Source organism: Triticum aestivum, chromosome 4A, assembly GCF_018294505.1.
Source record: "Triticum aestivum cultivar Chinese Spring chromosome 4A, IWGSC CS RefSeq v2.1, whole genome shotgun sequence".
NCBI lineage: Eukaryota > Viridiplantae > Streptophyta > Magnoliopsida > Poales > Poaceae > Triticum > Triticum aestivum.
Genome location: NC_057803.1, coordinates 84,985,738 through 85,003,989, shown reverse-complemented (window position 1 = coordinate 85,003,989; position 18,252 = coordinate 84,985,738). Strand labels below are relative to the sequence as shown.

Here is an 18,252-nt window from a genome sequence, read left to right as displayed (position 1 = left end):
GACATCTAGCCTTCACTAGGGTTTTTAGGCATCTTCGATGGTTTTGTCGACATCTAGCCATCACCTAGGGTATTTTGGCATCTTCGATGGTTTTGTCGACATCTAGCCTTCACTAGGGTTTTTAGGCATCTTCGATGGTTTTGTCGACATCTAGCCTTCACTAGGGTTTTTAGGCATCTTCGATGGTTTTTTGGCATCTTTGATGGCTTTGTCGACATCTAGCCTCATCATCACAAAATGTATGATAAACTCATCATCACAAAATACCAGAAAAGATACCTGAAGCATTATAGTATCACAACTTAACTTAAACATCTCAACTACATGACCATCATCACAACCAAACTGATCAAATTGACAGTATTTTGACACAACCAAACATCTCAACAGCAGTTTGGCACAACCAAATTGACAGTATTTTGACACACAACCAAACTGACCATCATCACAAGAGTTTTCACACACCTAAAATGCATCATTCCCATGGAGCACCTGAAGCAGTCAAGTAATCTCTAATTTTCTGGGTGGGCTTCCTGATTCTTTGGGAAACACCAGTTGGCCTTGGAGGCAAGAAAGATGTGCTTGCTCCCTTTGCAGCAGCTGAAGATCTAGTTACTGCTGTTTTACCCTTTGCAGCAGATGATGAACTACAAGCAGCTGTCCTCTGTGGTGGTGCAGCAGAAGTGGCCCTCTTCTTTGGTGGTCCAGGTGCTGTTGCAGAAGCAGAAGATGCCCTCTTCTTTGGTGGTCCAGTTGTTGTTCCAGAAGCAGAAGAGGCCCTCTTCTTTACTGGTCCAGGTGCTGTAGCACAAGAAGAAGATGCCCTCTGTGCTGGTGATGGTGCAGTAGCAGCAGCACCAGCAGAAGAAGAGGCCCTCCTTGCTGGTGATGGTGCAGTAGCAGCAGCACCAGCAGCAGAAGAGGCCCTCCTTGCTGGTGTGGCTGCATCAAGTTCATAGGAGCTGCTGCTTGGCTACAAAAAGATCAAATAGTGTAAGAACAGGAAGATGGATTCAAACCAGCAACAAATAGTCAATATTAGGACATTGGTTACCTCATGCCTATTCTTTCTCATTGCCAGTGATGGATTCAAAGCAACATTACAGTTGGTGTATCTATGGCCAACCTTTTTGCAATTAGAGTAGGTAATTGAGGCCATTTTTGAGGTGTTTTTGGGAGCTGGCTTCTCATATTGGCCCTTTCTCCTCTTAGTCTGTGCCCTTCCCTTGTGTTCTTTGAAAACTGGAGCCTCATTGTCCATACTGTCTGTCCTTGGCCACATATCAGGTTCAGGTACAGGATATATAATGGGACTGTAAGCTGCCAGGTACATCTTTTTTTTGAAGAAATCATGAACAAAGTCCTCTGGCTGAAGCTTAGCCTTGTGTATGGCAGAAATAACATGATTGCAAGGAACTTCTGTCATATCCCACTTCTTGCACCCACAAGTCCTATGTTGTAGGTTCACAACATAAGTTCTCTCCCCACTAGTGACTTGGTAAAGATTGGGCCCAGCCATCAAAGCATGACAGTTCCTTGCAAACTTCTTTGCTTCCTCTAATTTCTCAGCATATGTTGGATAAATTTCCCATCTTACAGTCTCAATCTTTGCTCTATTTGCATTGAACTTGACCATTAACTTTGTCCTAATTCCATCCACCATGGTTCTAATTGGTTTAGCCCTGACATCTAGAACCCACTTGTTGAAAACCTCACTTAGATTATTAACAACTAAGTCTGTTTTGCAGTTCATATCTGTTGCATGTCTGGCCCAAGTGTGTTTAGGTATTTTGCTTAGCCATTCCCAAGCAGCCTCACTCTCATTCTTTAATGCAGCCATTGCAGTTTTAAAACCATGTTCAGTATATGAATAACTAGCTGCATTCATGTATTGCTTTAATTCAGGCCCTCTAAACCCATCATTTTGAAAGTTCTGGTAGATATGTCTAAGACAAAACCTTTGGGGACAATTGAGAAACACTTTGGTAATGGCTTTTAAAAGGCCCTGTGTGTACAATAAGTAAATACAAGAAAGTAAATACAAGAGAGTAAATAAAGAAAGTAAATAAAGAAAGTAATTACAACTGATTACCTTCTGCCTATCTGAAATTATTGTGTAGTTCCCAAACTTCCCAGATTCTCCACCTAATGCTTGTCTCAACTGGTATAAAAAACAGGTCCAGGAGTTAGTGTCCTCCTTATCAACAATTCCAAAGGCAATGGGGAAAATATTATTGTTCCCATCTCTTCCAGTTGCAGCTAGAATTTGTTGACCAGTAGTGAGCTTGATGAAACAACCATCCAGACCTACAACAAATAAATGAAATCACAATTGATTAGCACATGAAATCAAACATTAGTAGCACTTAGCACAAATATTATTGACTTACCTATGAATGGTCTGCAGCCATTGAGAAACCCTTCTTTGCATCCATTCAAGCATATGAACAGTGCATGAAACCTAGGGTTAGTGCTTGGATGCTCCTTCAGATATCTTATTGTCACAATGCATCTTGAACCTGGATTTGTATCCAACACAGCCTGTAAATAATCCCTAATCCTGGTGTACTGGGCTTTCTGGTCTCCTAACACAACAGCCTTTGCTGCCCTCTTTGCCCTGTATGCCATGTGTGTTGATATGTCCACACCATACTTGCTCTTTGCAGTATTAATAATACTTGTGATTGTTGTGCATGGGTCATTTCTGATAGCCTCCTCACAAAATTTTGAAACCCACTTAGCAGTGACTTTAGTGTTCTCTGACATAGAAGGGCATGTGTGCACTAAATACACCTTCCTAATTGTAAATGACTTCTCATTTGCAATCTGAGAAGCTGCTATATAGAAGGGACATTGCTCATCTATGCACTGTGCTATCACCCTATCACCGCAGTTTCTGTGGTAGACAAAGTTCCTGTTTTGAGCAATGTGCAGGGTTTGAAGTGCAGTTCTAAACTGGTACACATTTAAGAAGCAAATATGCTTCACAAATTGCTCCTCTGGATGAGCTCTGTGCTCATCAAACCATAACCTCTTCTTCATCTTCTTTGCTCTGCTTTTTCTACCATTGGGCAACACATATGCCAATGCCTCAACACCATCATCATCTTCCACACCAAGGTCTTGTGGTTTCTTGTCCTCATCAAATGATGAAATCCAGTCCTCCTCAAACATGTGTTCTATACTCCCATGTGAATTGCTTGTTGGGCCTTTTCTTTGTCTCTTGGCCCTTCTCTTGTTTGGTACACCTTGCCCTAGCTCATCCTCTTGTTCCTCTTCCTCCAATTCCTCCTCCTCTTCCTCCTCTACATCCTCTTCTTCACCTTGTGGCACATACAGCTCATCATCCACCTCTGAGTCACACATTTCCTCAACATCCGTGTCCCCTTCAAAATGAAGTTCTGGGTCATTCCTCTGTCTTCTCATCTCCTCAAGCCTAGCTAAGATATCACCATATTTTACTAGATCATCATCATCACTATCCTCTTCATTGTCCATCACTGCTGCTTTCCTGTTCAAACAAGTCTCCTTCACTCTTTCCTTCTTGTTCAAACAAGTCTCATTCACTCTTTCCTTCTTGTTGTTCCTAAACATTTCAATTTCATTTCTCCTTTTCTCCTCCATTTCTTGCTCTATTAACAGTTGCTCCTCTGAATTGTCAGTCACATGGTATTCTTCCACTACTGCATCACCTAAAGCAGATTCCAGGCTCACATTTATTCTGCTCTGCTGTGTGTCAAACTGCAAGGGCATTGGCTCTTGTTCTCCTCCCGCATCACAACTCTCAGCTTCTACATGCACATTTTCAGCATTGAACAACACTCCTTCATCATCAATCTGATACAGTTTGGGCTCTCCAATTTGTTCTATTGGGGTCTGCATCTCAATGACATTAACACTGGTATTTATATTGGGAACTTTCTCTGCACTGGCCCTAACTATTGTCACATTCAATATCTTGTTATTCTGCTCTGCTACGTGGTCTAAAATTTCCTCTAACTTATCATCATCATCTATTTCTTCCATTCCTTCAATCCCTAGCCCAGGGTCCCTCACATAATACATATAATCTCTAAAACCATACCCTTCCGTCTCCATCAGTGCTACCAAATTGTAATATATGATGTCTGACATCATCATACTCCTTTCAATATTATCTCTATCATGAAAATGCATCCTCAATTCCCAAACCTCATCTTCAAGACTGCAAATAATAATACAATAGTGCACTATAAGTACTTAAGGGAAACTGAAGCAAGCTAGTGCAGACCAGAGCGGAACATCATTTGAGTGCAACAATTCATATCCTTTTATTTGCAGAAACCCTAGTTGTAAGCATCTAATTAAAGAACTATATCATTCTAATTACAGAACTATAACACACACAAACCCTAGAACTACATTAACCCTAACCCTAGCAACAGAAGGAGAATGTGATTGGGGAGGGGAATGGGACTGGGATCTCACTAGACGTCGCCGAAAGCTGAAGCAATGTGCTGGCTTCCAACTGGATTTGCCTTCACCGCCGCGACGAAAGATCTGGCCGCCCTGAATTCCACCGAGTACTACGAGTCCTCCTCCTCCTCTTCTTCTGCCGTCGCCTTCATAGGGTTCGAGCTCCCGCACATCTCGCCAGTGGACGGCTGGGCGCCGCTGCCAGCATCGCTCGACTTCGCCGGACTCATGGCTGCGACGGGGGGCGAGGACGGTGCGCTGCACGACCGGGAACAGGGGAGAAGAAGGGGGAAACGGGGGAAGAAGACGGGGGAAACGGGGGATAAGAGGAAACAGAATGAACGGCGCCGTCTAACGGCGTCTAACGGCTGTCGGACCAGCTGACAGCGCCACGTCGGCAAAAACCGGGCCCCACCTGTCATAAATCCACTTATCGGTGTCCGATCAGTGGTATTTGCAAAATTGTTTACGAGAGAGTTGGTGTTTTTTGCCAAGAAACTGTAATGTAGTGATTTCTGCTAACCTAGCCCTCAAACTGATGGTTTTCTGCAATTTACTCCCATATTATAGCACATGAAGGTGGTATCCCGCCCCACAGTGAAAAATATCAAGTTACATTCCGGATGAACCGCAATCAAATGGAAGTCCACATTAAGGCCAAGAACATGCGTTCCTCCGGATAAATATGAAGTTTCAACGCTATGCTTCAATATCCATTCTTTGCTGTCATAGTCCTCGAGAACATGAACTGCTAGTCGAACCACACGGCCATCTTCATCTTGATGAAAATTGGCATAATGCAGGCGACCCTGTGACTGCTGAATATGACCGCCATCTAGAATACGGCCTGGTCGAAGCCCATACGAGCGGCGCCCACCTCGCCCGCCTGGCCGGAGTCCGGCAAGACGACCCACTTCTCCGTGGCGGGGTTGCACACGACGTAACGGGACTCGTCGCCACGGGCAGAGACGTGGTACCAGCGGCAGAGGAGGAGGCCGTTGCAGCAGTCCTGGAGGTCGACGCGCCGGTGGCTGGGGAGGAACGCCAAAGAGGTGCGGACCAGAGGGCGGCGGCTGCCCCCGACGCTGGTGAACTGGACAGGTGACTCCAGGAAGCACTCCCCGCCGGTGCTGCTGTAGAAGAAGCCGGACAGCGTCTGGGGGAGCCTCCTGCGGTGGCTGCGGTGGAAGGTGAGGCTCAGCCAGTGCCTGGAGACGCACTTGAAGCGGGCGAGCGATTTGGCGGGCACGCGCGCGAGGATCTCCACGAGGAGGTCGTCCGTGAGCCTCGCGGCCGCCATGCCCATGTCCCCCTTGGGCATGGACATGGTGCCGGAAGGGGACGGCGGTGGCGGTGGCGCCGTCGAGTTCGAGCGAGGGAGAAGGGGAACGGAACCTTCCCTCCCTCCTTCCGCGTTTCGGATGGCCACGACTTGACCCGCTCATATGTCCGTTTGTTTCTGCCCCCCGAAAACCAGATCCCCCCGAAAGAGCTGCCCACCTACCCAGAGTCCCAGACGGCCAGAGCGGATCCGGAGGCGTCACCGACCCGCCCGACGCCAACGACCTGGCTTCCCCCAGTCCAGCCACCGACAGGTACTTCCGTCATCTTCTCACTTTGCCGCCGCCACCGCCACCGCCGCCGCCGGCGCTGCTTCTTTTTTCGTTTCTTTCGATCTGCATCTCGGGGGAGGCGAGGCAGAGGGCCGGCCGCGGATGCAGAGGTGAGGTCGACGGGAGCCCAGCGAAACATATAGCACGCGGATAACCGAGAGCCTTGAATCTTCCTCATTATTAACGCGCTGGCCGGCCGAAAAGTATAGACACAGCCCAGCCAGCCAAAGATGACCGACCGACCGCCGCCCGAACACAAGCCCACTCAAACAAAACCCAACCCATCTCCTCCTCCCTCCGTATTCTATTCCTCATCGTCGTCGTCTCTCTCCAGCACTGACTTTCTCCGAATCCCTCGCCCCCCTCTGCTCTGTTAACCCCGTGCTGCCATCCATTGCGGGGCTGCGATCCTGCGCTGGTGCTGGCACCTGGTAATCAGCACGAGCACCGCCGTCCGGCGCATCGGGTTAGGGTGTCCCAGGTGAGGAGAGCTCATGTTCCCTCTTCTCTTCCATTGGAATTTAGAATTTCGAGTTCTGGGGATTCGCGAGGACGACAATGGCTCTTTGCCGGAGGTAAGATGGGTTTTCTTTTGAAGATTGGTGTTCATTAGTCCAATTTCCTCCCAACCAAACGAAACGAAACGCGGCATCCTCTCCTCTGAGATCTCCGCCGCCGGCAGCGGCCATCCGGGTTTGTTTGGGGCCGCATAGGCAAGGCCTTCATTGAACCTTATCTCGCTGCCCATGTCCCTCGATGCGGGTGAGATTTGGATTTTACTAGGAGCGTGCAGAAAGTGGGAAAGTTAAGAGCTTTATTGGGACGAGTTCGCCCTCAGATTGGATCCAAGCGCGTGACTTCTTACTGTACCTGTTGTAAAAATAACCCGGGTTAAACATGACGCCTTATGTGTCTGTTCGATCTTTGGGATCAGTTTTGTGTGTGTTCCCGTACTAGATTCTGCTTTTCTTTGACCGATCTGGTTGATTGAGGAAAGGAGCGTTGTTTGTTTGGCAGATTTGAAAGGCTGAGGTTACCCTTTGTTGGAAAAGGCTTTGCCATAGAGCTGGGACATGGACATGGCATTGCCGATTGTGAATGCCACCACGGCAGCGCTTGCTCGTGTCTCAGCTGCATTCAACGCTCCTCTTGCCCGTGCTGTCGTCTTCGGGGTTCATATCGATGGTAATCCTCTTCTACCCATCAACAAATAATGTGTGATTTCATGATGGTGCTGGTATAGTTTTTGACATTTTGAGGCGGTGTCATTGATTCAGGTCACTTGGTTGTGGAAGGACTTCTTATTGCCGTCATAGTGTTTCAGCTTTCCAGGAAGAGCTACAAACCTCCAAAGAAGCCACTTAGCGAAAAGGTTGAGTGGTTTTTGTACTTTGTTCGCAGTTTGTTCAAGTTAGTACAAAGTTGAGTCATCTATTTTGGAACGGAGGGAGTAATAACTATTGGTTTTTGTTGTCCCTTCATGAAATATTTGGGTAACAGTTTGCATTTTAATCTCCGCAGGAGGTTGATGAGCTATGTGATGAATGGGAACCAGAACCTTTATGTCCCCCAATCAAGGAGGAGTCCCACATTGACCCACCAATCTTGGAAAGGTCTGTGTGGCTTATTGATTTGTTAATTGGAGTGGTATTCTTTTTAATGTATTTTCTGTTTATGTCTTTGCGATTACAAGGAAGCGTAACCAGTGTGCACTCCTATAAATTTGATGAATAACTGTAAACTCCCTGGCGTTAGCATTGCTCTGCCTGAAGTACTTCCTACTATAGAATATTGGTTACTGTTTAAGTATTTACAAAAGAAATAAAAACAGTGGAAGAGAACCTCTCACAGTAGTGTTTGCAAATGATATCATTTTGTTTGATTTAAGCTCACCATTGGCAGAACAAATGAAATAAAAACAGTGGAAGAGAACCTCTCACAGTAGTATCTGCAAATGATATCATTTTGTTTGATTTAAGCTCACCATTGGCAGATATTTTTTTTAGAAAACCATTGGCAGCTACCATTCTAGAGATTTTTTGTATGTGGTTGTCAATCTATTCTAGATCCATTTGCTTTGATCCATGGAATATGAAATGTAAATATTTACAACACGAGCAAGTCACAATTACAGGATGTGTGTAGTTGCTGGGCATCTATATTCTGTCCTTTATTTGTGGGGGATATGTAATCAGTCCTGACTTCCGAGGGCCATAAGTAACACTGCTATCTGTATTTTTTTGATACAGTGCTGCTGGACCACACACGACCATTGAGGGGAAAGAAGTTGTAAACTTTGCATCAGCGAACTACCTTGGTTTAATTGGCAACGAGAAAATTATTGTAAGAGAAAACTCAATGTTTGTCAGCTATATACTAGTCTGGAATTTCTGATCGATATGAGTGAATTGTAGGATTCTTGTGTTGGTTCATTGGAGAAATATGGTGTTGGATCCTGTGGTCCACGTGGCTTCTATGGAACAATTGGTTTGTATATTCTTTGTTCATGTTCATAGCCAATTACCTCTATTGCAAATATGAAGGAGTTGACTTTCTTATGTCGAACACTTGCAGATGTCCACCTTGACTGTGAAGCAAAAATAGCCAATTTCCTGGGAACACCGGACTCCATTCTGTATTCATATGGGATATCGACCATATTCAGTGTTATACCTGCATTTTGTAAGAAAGGAGATATCATAGTGGCGTGAGTCAACCTTCACTTTCCTGTTTTGAGAATATATTTATATATATGAAAATAGCATAGTACCTTCAGGCACCATTGTTCTTGCTTTTTCAGTTTTACACCTTATACGTCACTAATACTTTGCACTGAATATCCTTTTTTCAAGTTAAACTGAAGCAAGTTTTCTATGTGCATTGCAGTGATGAGGGTGTTCACTGGGCAGTGCAAAATGGTCTCTATCTATCGAGAAGTACCGTTGTTTATTTCAAGCATAATGATATGGCTTCACTCGCTAGCACTTTGGAAAAACTTACTCGTGGAAACAAACGGACCGAGAAGATTAGACGCTACATTGTTGTGGAATCTATCTACCAGGTGTGCTGCCTTTTGTGGTTGTTTTCTGTTAGATAAGTGTAGGTTTTTTCTTATTGTGGAGGTTTTCAACATTAAATATTTATCTTGATTGTAAACGCATGAAATATTTTAGATATAACCTTCGGATGAAACCCCCTCTCGTGGTGACTGCAGAATTCTGGTCAAATCGCCCCCTTGGATGAGATAGTCAAATTGAAGGAGAAGTATCTGTTCCGTGTTATTCTGGAGGAGTCTCATTCGTTTGGTGTGCTCGGCAAGTCTGGGCGGGGCCTTGCCGAACATTATGGTGTACCGGTGAGTGCTTGGTGTTTATTCCAAGTGTTAAAGAAAAAACTTTGCTGCAGCACTGAAGAGCTGTATACTTCTTGCCATGTTCTTTCTATTTCTGAGATTTTCCTTGCATTGTGCAGATTGACAAAATTGATATCATCACTGCTGGAATGGGAAATGCATTAGCTACTGATGGTGGGTTCTGTACAGGAAGTGCTAGAGTTGTTGATCATCAGGTAGATGCAATTTCAGATTAGTGGAACATCGATTGATATAAACAGAACTGTGTTAAATATTTTGAGCTTTGAATGACCAAGGAGTTCCATTTTTGCAGCGTCTAAGCAGCGCTGGCTATGTTTTCTCTGCCTCTCTGCCACCCTATCTTGCCAGTGCCGCAGTTTCTGCTGTAAACTACCTGGAGGAGAATCCTTCAGTTCTCGCTAACCTAAGGAGCAATGTTGCGCTTCTGCATGCAGGTAAAGATGTTTCTCTTGGCATTTAACTGCTAGTTGTGGAATTAGATATATGTGTGAACAGTAAGGCATGCCACAACATGTTTGTTAGCTAGCTGCTTCTGGTCACCACCTTGATTCCTTTTATGTATTTCATCACAGGACTGTCAGATGCACCAGGACTTGAGATTTCTAGCCATGCCCTGTCACCGATCGTCTTCCTTAAGCTGAAGAAATCGACTGGTTCTCTGGCCACTGACCTAGATCTTCTTGAAACCATTGCCGAGCAGGTAAGTCCAGACGGACTCAGATTAGACTTCCAGGTGCAGTTTACATCAACTTCCATAAGCCCACACATTCACACGCCTTTCCTCCAACAGGTTTTGAAGGAAGATTCCGTTTTCATTGTGGCGTCGAAGAGGTCAACTCTGGACAGATGCAAGCTCCCCGTCGGAATCCGGCTGTTCGTTTCAGCTGGTCACACTGAATCTGACATCTCCAAAGTGTGTTCATCCTTGAAGAGGATTTCTGCGTCGGTTCTTTCAGATCACGTTTGACCCTGGTTTCCCTTCCAAATATGACAAGGGCTTGGTGGTTTTTGACGCCGTGTGTACTCTAAAGGCTGATTACGTGTTTGGTAAATGTACATAACAGTTATGTACATTTCTGGATTTCATGAGTTCCATATGTTGTTGTCGCCCATACCTGCTAGTGAAAATTTTGTAAACGCTGTGGTTAGAGATGATGAGTTGTGCTGTACATTTGACTAATTTCCATGTTGTAAACTAGGCATATATGTCTTCAGTATCCTCGGCATGCCTGTTGTAGCATGCACTCTCTGCATCTTTCCTGGGTACCTGAATACACATACAGACAACCATCATTTTTCTCCGAAAACCGTGACATTCATCACCAGATAAGGGCGCAACTTTAGCAGATTCCCAAGAAGATAAAAATAAACTGCTATTATAAAGAACTACTGTAAAATTGCACTAGCGGATTCTCTAAAGCGAACTCCCTAAATTATTTGAAGGGAACTTCAAATCGTTGCCGTTAGCCTGCAGCGCACTCTATCCTGAAGAGTTTTGGCGCTAGCGATATTTCCTCTCCCACTCTTTCTTCTTGCCCGCTACGTCACTGCAATTGTCGCACTGCCTCAACCGATGACTCTGACGCTCGGGACATCGGCCCCGTCGCTCGGGACACCCCAACACCGACTCCATCCTATGAGCCCCCTCCCCCACCGCCATTGTAAGGTAGCGCCGGTCGGGCACTCTAGGCAAAGGGCACGATGAACCGAAACAAGAAGGTGAACGCCCCAACCCCATCCGTCGTGTCTACCCCTCCTCCATACATCCCTCTAACCCAACTGTCTAACAGATGATGATGAACGCCGAGACCAAGCACGTGTTCAGCGAAATGTCAAGTTGATAAAAAATGGTTTCCCTTTGTACTTTGATTTTTAGGTTCAATGGTAGAAATGTGACTGGTTGCATTCGAACAAAGTGGCAATTGTGCACTCTTTTTATTTAGTGATGGATTATCCGTTTGGTAGGATCGTCGATCCCTACGCCATCCTTCTTCAGCATGATTCATTTTGAATGAATGACTAGTCGAGAGAAACTCATCAAGACTTCTCTCTAGAGATGTTGGTTGAGCATTTTGGGAAAATAGATGAAGTGATGAAAGAAACAAAATTGAACGAATTCTATGCCTCATAAGCATCGAAGAGAGCATGCAGACAAACAAACTACACCAATGGAGAAGACATACCTTTGGCGTTGGCATGGGAGCATGTGTCACTTGATGCGGTCACTGGAAATGATCAAACACAATGTAAATTATTGGAGGCGCATCAATAAATGGTACCATGATCAAGTTCCGCATCCGTCTAACCGTTCACAAGGATCCCTTACAAGTCATTGGGGGTATGATCCTTGAGATTGCAATCGATGTGCGGGTTGTTTGGAGCAAGTGAGGAACGTGCTTCCTACTTGTGCCACCATTTATAACTATGTGAGCACTTCTCATCTATGTCAACAACATATTTTCCACATATTTGCATTTACCTTCGAGAACAAAATCATCTTGGATTTGTACATTGGAGGAGTGGATATCCCAAGAGAGGTAAAAGCAAATGGCCAAGTGAAAGGGAAAACCATTTGTCCCCCAACATTGTTAGACAAAGCTCAAGAACATTGAGAAGTGGATGATGAGGAACGAGAATGGTCCTCCGAAGAAATCGAGGTCAACTACCTCATTCTTCTGGAGTGTGAACATTATGGTGATGCAGATGAGAGGAGGCATAGGGGTGGATCAAGTAAGGGGCAGCCTGACTGGAGGAAGAGATCGAATGAGATGCTCATGCGACAAGGAGAGGTGGCGGCCGTGAAAGACAAGATTGATAAGTCGATCAATGCAAAGAAAGAGATGGTAGCTCAAGCAATTCAATAAGATAGACTTGGGGGAGAGGAAGCAACAAGAGAAGTTAGGACGGCAAGAGGTGAACAACAATACGTAAGAGGCGCAAGACCAAGATGGAGAAGCGTAGGCTTCAATTCGAGAAGAACCAATTGAAGCAAGAGATTGTGGCTAAGGATAACCTGCTCATGATGATGGACCCAAATGCCATTGATGGAGTATATTTTGAAAGATTGGGTGACCGGAGATCCTGACATCTAGGATTGCATGGAGTGTGTGATGCACAATGATGGACCGAGTGGTGATGTCGATGTCATGTGATCTTTTTTATGTTGGTTCAATGTGTGCATGATGATTTTCTTTTGATTGAACTTTGCTATGATGGTTCATGTTTTGTTGATGCATTTGCGGGATACGCTATTTTTAAATTTAAATTGAAACTTAAAAATAATATGAGTTGAGATGTTGTGCGAAGTGTGTGTTGTTTGTTTTTTTTGGCGTAAAACGTCACATCTATTATAAAAGTTCACTGTAAGTACAAATCATCTCAAATATAATAAAAAATTACATCAAGATTTTGAAACTACCAAACGACCACTATTGCCGTCAGAATGAGCCGCCGATGCACCCTTGTTGCGGCTCCCCTAGGAGAGCCGGCCTGACCTTGTGGATGACGTTGAGAAGTCTTCGTGCACGTGCCCCTAAGGACCAACGTCCTGGAGCCGCAGTTGTCGCCGTTGAACCGTTGCATAGTTCTGAAGCACCTCGCACAAAATCTTGCCACATGATGAGAAATCCTAACCTCGTCACCAAAAGAAGACGAAATGAATCAATGCCGGAGCACCGTCTACGTCCAGACAAACGAATTCGAGGAGGATCGATGCCTGAAAGACAAACTCAAAGAAGAAGCACCATCGTACGTCCGGCCGAGCGCCGATCCTACGAGGACTTAAAACCCTAATCTAAACTACTAACTGAAGCAGAGGCGCTGGTTTTCCTCTCCCTGCCACCGACCGACGGAGCGGTGATGCTGAACGGTGACAACCTCGATTTGTGCGTGTGAAACTGAAGACCAATTTCAGTGCACATGCAAATACATAGGACAAACATAAGAGGAAAAACCACAACGGTCGTACTCCTAGTTTTGAGAGAATCTGATTCTCGCAGGTTAGATATAGTAGGGGCCTCTGAAAACAATTATAGAGGACGGCCCAAACACAGAAGCTGTGTTTTCCAGGGAAGAATCTGGCGCAACGAAACGGACAGGACGGGCATGGCTTTCCGTCCCTGCTTGGTGAATGGGAACGCACATGGGGACTGCTGGTGCTGCTAGGCCGGGTCAAGCAAGCAAGTCTCCTCCCGGGCACGCACGCGTCCGCCGATGCCGCTGCCCCGACAGCGACGCGGGCGTTGTTTTTTCCGTCGGAGCTCCTCCTCTGGCCACTCACTGTGCGCATGGGGCACGAGTTCGGCCGCGTCCATCCATCCATCCGTCCATCTGTCGCCCACGCCGCGGCGGGGCGGCCGCTGTTGGGAGATGCGGAACCGGTCTCGCTCCGGCCCACAGTGCGCGCCGCCTCTCAGGGCCTTTGGCCGGTGCGCGCCTCCGCCTGGTCGTGCTCGTAGGCCGTAGCCTCCTCCAGGCGTGCACGCCAACAACGTTCGACTTTTCCTCGAAAGGATGATGATGCTACGGCTACATGCAGATATGGGCAATTGGGCATATGGGACGGTGCTGCTGCGCGCGGTCTCGGTCTGGCGGCTCCCGATGCCCCCCTTGCGGCGGTGCATGGTCGGCATCCCTCGGGGCTTCGGCTCGTTGCGGCGGCGACGACACCCGGACCCCGGGGCTTGTCCTTTCTCACAGGAAACGAGTACAGGGACGTCCACTGCGACGTGGTGACCACGAATAAGACCACCGGAGTGGACGGGGTGTCAGCACGTTCTTACATTATTTGGTTCTCACTGTACCCGATTGTCTCCGGCTGGCGCAAAAACGAGTGTGTGTTTAGCGCTAGTTGGAGCAGATGGTTCGGCACTTCAACCACCCAAGAGAACAGAATATAGAAACACTCGGTCGGTACACGTTAGAATATACTCCCTCCGTTCCGAAATGTAAGTCGCTGGGGAATATGTTCCGACCAGGTGAAAATGGGCAAATGGACCTTTATGCCCCCAGTTCAAACTTTGAATCAGCCCGTCTTCTTCCTCGGCGTCTTCCACCTCCGCCTCCATCCCTGCCTTCCACCTCCGCCTCCTCCCCCGCCCTCCACCTCCACCCCTGCCCAGGCGCTCCTCCTCTCCCACGCCCAGGGGCCCCTCCTGGCCCGCGCGTGCCCAGGTGGTGCTCTGCTGCCGCCCGCTGGTGGAGGCGAGCTGGTGCTCTGCTGCCGGCCCCTGGTGGTGGCGAGCTGGTGCTCTGCTGCCGCCCACTGTTGGAGGCGAGCTGCCGCCTGCACGCGCCCAGGTGTTGTTCCTCCCCACGCACAGGTGCTGCTGCCGCTGAAGTCCTCGCCGCTGGACAGGAGCTGCTCCAGCCGGAGTTCTCAATTTTGCTCGCCTAGGTTCATCTCCTCGCCCAGTACTCGCTCTGCATCTGAGTAAACAATTTGATGATCATAAACTTGTTGTAATCATTTGTCTTGAATAATTGCATGCAGTACAATCTTGGAGTAATACTGAAATTTAACACTGAAACTGAACAGTGAAAGATGAACACTGAGTAGAACATGTACTATCAATACAGGTTTGGACCGGTACTGTCAATAGAAAAGATGAACAAGTACTGTCAATTTAGAACAGGTTTGGACCGGTACTGTCAATAGAAAAGATGAACAAGTACTGTCAATTTAGAACAGGTTTGGACTTAGTTTCATCAGTACTCCAAATCAGTAGGAGTATGAATTAACGGGCAGAAATAATTGCTACTCTCATTTAAGGTAAAATTGAGTAGGAATAGGAGTAGGAATATCAGGAGCATGAATATCAGGAAGGAGTACATCATGGCCTTTGAAAATTTTACCCCAGCCTTACTTTGAACTCGATCTCATTTCTGTACTTCATTATTCCCATAAGAGGGTCACTTTCACCTGTAACTTGACATGATCAAGTAAACTGTGCACATGTCTATTTTTATTTGAATCTTCAGAATGTCCAAAATTTTAAACACTATGGTATGACTGAACAATCTAAACTGTTTGACATAATTTGATGTAAATAAAATACTCCAGCCATTCTTAGTATGCAAATCTGCAGTTAGTGCTTCGAAAAAACACTATGGGAAATGACTTGAATGGAGAAATGTTGAGATACCAACCTGCTAGCTGAAAAGTGCAGCATGCCGGCATGAGAATGACTGATACCCTCACACATCTTTTTTCATTAGCCCTTCTTTAAAACAATCTGATGGAAAAAAACATTCAAGGTCACAAATCATATTATTGTAGGGCTCATATTTACTGTAGAAGAGAGAAGAGAAAAGAAGAGATCAAGAATATGGAGGGCACAAGAGGAGTATACTACAGTAGCTCTCCTCTTGTTGCAAGTCCTACACTAAAGTACTAAAACTACTGCTTGCAAGTCCTAACATAACAGCAGCAATCATCATCAGTGCTCCAAGTATCCAAGATGGAGTAATTAACAGAAAATGCAAGATAACCTAACAGAGCAAGATGGAGTAATCCAAGAAAATTAATTGAAAATTGCTGAGTAGTGTTGTGTGCAAGTGCAAGTACTCAAAATTTGTTTGAGTAGCAAATCTTGGAGTACGAGAGGACTCCAAGTTAAATGTACTCAAAGCAAATTAAGCAAATGTACTGCCATTAGTTTTCATTCCATTCTGAAAACTACTCCTGTTCACAAATTAAGCAAATCTTGGAGTATTGAAGTACTCCAAGTTAAATGTACTCCAAGCAAATTAAGCAAATGTACTCCAAGAAAATTAAGCAACTGAACTGGAGAAGAAATAAATTCTGAATATGTTCCAGTCACAAAAGAACTTGGCAAGTTGTTTTTATTCCATTCTGAATATGTTCCAGTCACAAAAGAACTTGGCAAGTTGTTTTTATTCCATTATGAATATATGTTCCTGACACAAAAGAGTTGGCAATTAGGCGCCCAATTAACTTGGTGATGCATGCTAAACTTAAGAACCATCATCACTTGGTACACACACCAGTTCAGATTACACATGATAATTAATTAGGCGCGGTAACTAATTAACCCCAGCAGCTACCTTAGTTAGGTGCAGTAAAAACTCCTACTGCTACTGCATCTTTACCAACCAAATTCAGTGACAGAGCTACTCCATTTTACTCAAATTCAGTATGCAAAATTAACAGTAATCCATACAGCTGCTTCATACTCCAAATTGCTACTCCAAATTCAGTATACAAAATTCAGTATGCTGCTACTCCAAATTCAGTTTGCAAATTAACAGTAACAGTACTTCAATGGAGTACAGTTGCTACTCCAAATTAACAGTGGGTCCTTGCTAAGCATATTGTTCTCAAATTAACAGTAGAACTCAAATTAGCAGCAGCATTCGTAGGTGACAACACAAAACAGCAGCAACATTCGTACGAGTAGAAAATGAACACGTACTGGTTCAGATTGAAAGAGCTTAGCTAGCGCAGCTCAAATTGAAAGAGCAGCAGCTCGAAGCAGAGCTCAGCAGCGATAGAGAGTGTAGCTAGCGCCCATCTTGCTGCCGGTCTTCCAGGCCTGGGAGGACTTCTTGCGGCCGCCGATGCGGGGGATGCTGGCGAACTCTTCGTCGGTGAAGGCGGCGTCGTTGCTGGCGTACACTGCGCAAGCGCGGGGGCGAGCAGCGAGCGGGACCCATGGGCGCGGCGGTCGAGGCAGAGGCGGACGCACGAGGCCCCGGCATCGTCGGCGTTCTGGATGAGCTCCCGGCGTCCCGCAGCGCGGTGGTGCCCTCCGGGTAGTTGGCCAGCACCTCGCGGATGCGCCGCACCAGGTCCACCCACAGCCCGAAGTCCTCCAGCAGCATCCCGCCCGGATCCATGTCGCTTCGTCGCCGGCGTCGAAGCACGCGGATCCAGCGCCTCCGCCGGCCAGAAGCTCATCGCCGGCGCCTAAAAAATCAAGCTTTTGACCTACGGGTGGTGGATTTCTGGCGGTGGGAGGAAACGGGGTGGCTCGATGGTGCGGAGAAAGAGAGGAAGCGGGGTGGCTTAGCGGTGACGATGGCGAGGAGAGGCCGGCGACGACGGGGATCTGGAGGGGAGCGAGAGAGGGGTGGCCGGGTGGGTGAGAGGGGAACGAGAGAGTGAGCTTGAGTGGGTGAGAGCGAGCGGTGGTGGGAGGGCATTTCTGGAAAGTGAAAAATTCTCGTAGCGTTACGAAATTTACACGTCAAACCCTTAAACGACTTACATTTCGGAACAGAGGAAGTAGTACCGTGTTTCATGCGCGGCGTGGTGTCAAATTGGATCTTCTCCCCGCAAAGAACCAAGAAATTAGGTCTCGAGTTCTCAGGTGCGCCTCTCCTGAAGTCTTGATGGTTCAACCGTCGAAATATGCATAGAGTATGCCGTCCAAGTCGGATTTGCTCAGCTGCTAAACTTGTGAGTGAGCTCCGTTGTGAAGTCAAATTCGGGTTTTAGCCAAAGTCAAGGTCTGCTTTTAATAAGAAGAACAAAACAAAACGCTATGTCACGGGACCAAATGGAAACTTTTTCCTAACACGGTACATACACACATCTGCTCACCTTACAAGAAGGTACGCATGCACATTCTATCCTTATTGACACCTCCGAAAGACTGAGCCGGCACATTATGTTAAGATTGACGAAGTCACCAAAAATACCGTCGTAATCGACGGGAACATCTTCTCCTACTGAATGCACATGGTCGTTGCGGAAGGCCTGGAATAAATCAGAAAAATGCGACTGTCAATGTCAAATCGAGAACTTGAACCCTGTTAAACTAACCATCTGATCTACGCTCAGTTTGCCAA

General features: G+C 46.3%; 2 protein-coding genes and 1 pseudogene across 5 annotated transcripts; 1 reads left to right on the top strand and 2 right to left on the bottom strand.

Annotated features, from left to right (window-relative positions):
- Positions 1 to 4,997: 4,997 nt before the first annotated feature.
- Positions 4,998 to 5,782, bottom strand: LOC123085298 (F-box protein At5g07610-like). Its single transcript, XM_044506923.1, has one exon. The coding sequence runs from the start codon at positions 5,780 to 5,782 to the stop codon at positions 5,291 to 5,293; it is 492 nt and encodes a 163-aa protein (XP_044362858.1). The 3' UTR covers positions 4,998 to 5,290.
- Positions 5,783 to 5,895: 113 nt separating this feature from the next.
- On the top strand, positions 5,896 to 10,658 carry LOC123085297 (long chain base biosynthesis protein 1a). Of its 4 annotated transcripts, none has more exons than XM_044506919.1 (13): positions 5,896 to 6,050; positions 7,086 to 7,253; positions 7,346 to 7,440; positions 7,590 to 7,681; positions 8,318 to 8,411; positions 8,483 to 8,555; positions 8,643 to 8,775; positions 8,955 to 9,129; positions 9,283 to 9,423; positions 9,540 to 9,635; positions 9,734 to 9,875; positions 10,014 to 10,141; positions 10,232 to 10,658. In XM_044506919.1, exons 2-13 carry the CDS (start codon positions 7,142 to 7,144, stop codon positions 10,406 to 10,408), a joined length of 1,458 nt encoding a protein of 485 aa, XP_044362854.1. In that variant the 5' UTR covers positions 5,896 to 6,050; positions 7,086 to 7,141; the 3' UTR covers positions 10,409 to 10,658. The 4 variants fall into 4 exon arrangements, with proteins under 4 accessions (XP_044362854.1, XP_044362855.1, XP_044362853.1 ...); XM_044506920.1 differs by lacking the exon at positions 5,896 to 6,050 and adding an exon at positions 6,064 to 6,178; XM_044506918.1 differs by lacking the exon at positions 5,896 to 6,050 and adding an exon at positions 6,254 to 6,549.
- A 3,692-nt stretch (positions 10,659 to 14,350) lies between these two features.
- On the bottom strand, positions 14,351 to 17,684 carry LOC123085295 (sacsin-like; annotated as a pseudogene).
- Positions 17,685 to 18,252: the final 568 nt, after the last annotated feature.

Coding starts and splice junctions, on each gene's coding strand:
- LOC123085298 (XM_044506923.1), bottom strand. CDS start 5,782: ATGTCCATGCCCAAGGGGGACATGGGCATGGCGGCCGCGAGGCTCACG.
- LOC123085297 (XM_044506919.1), top strand. CDS start 7,142: ATGGACATGGCATTGCCGATTGTGAATGCCACCACGGCAGCGCTTGCT. Junction 7,682..8,317: donor GACCCACCAATCTTGGAAAG/GTCTGTGTGGCT, acceptor TTTTTGATACAG/TGCTGCTGGACCACACACGA. Junction 9,636..9,733: donor CTAGAGTTGTTGATCATCAG/GTAGATGCAATT, acceptor CCATTTTTGCAG/CGTCTAAGCAGCGCTGGCTA.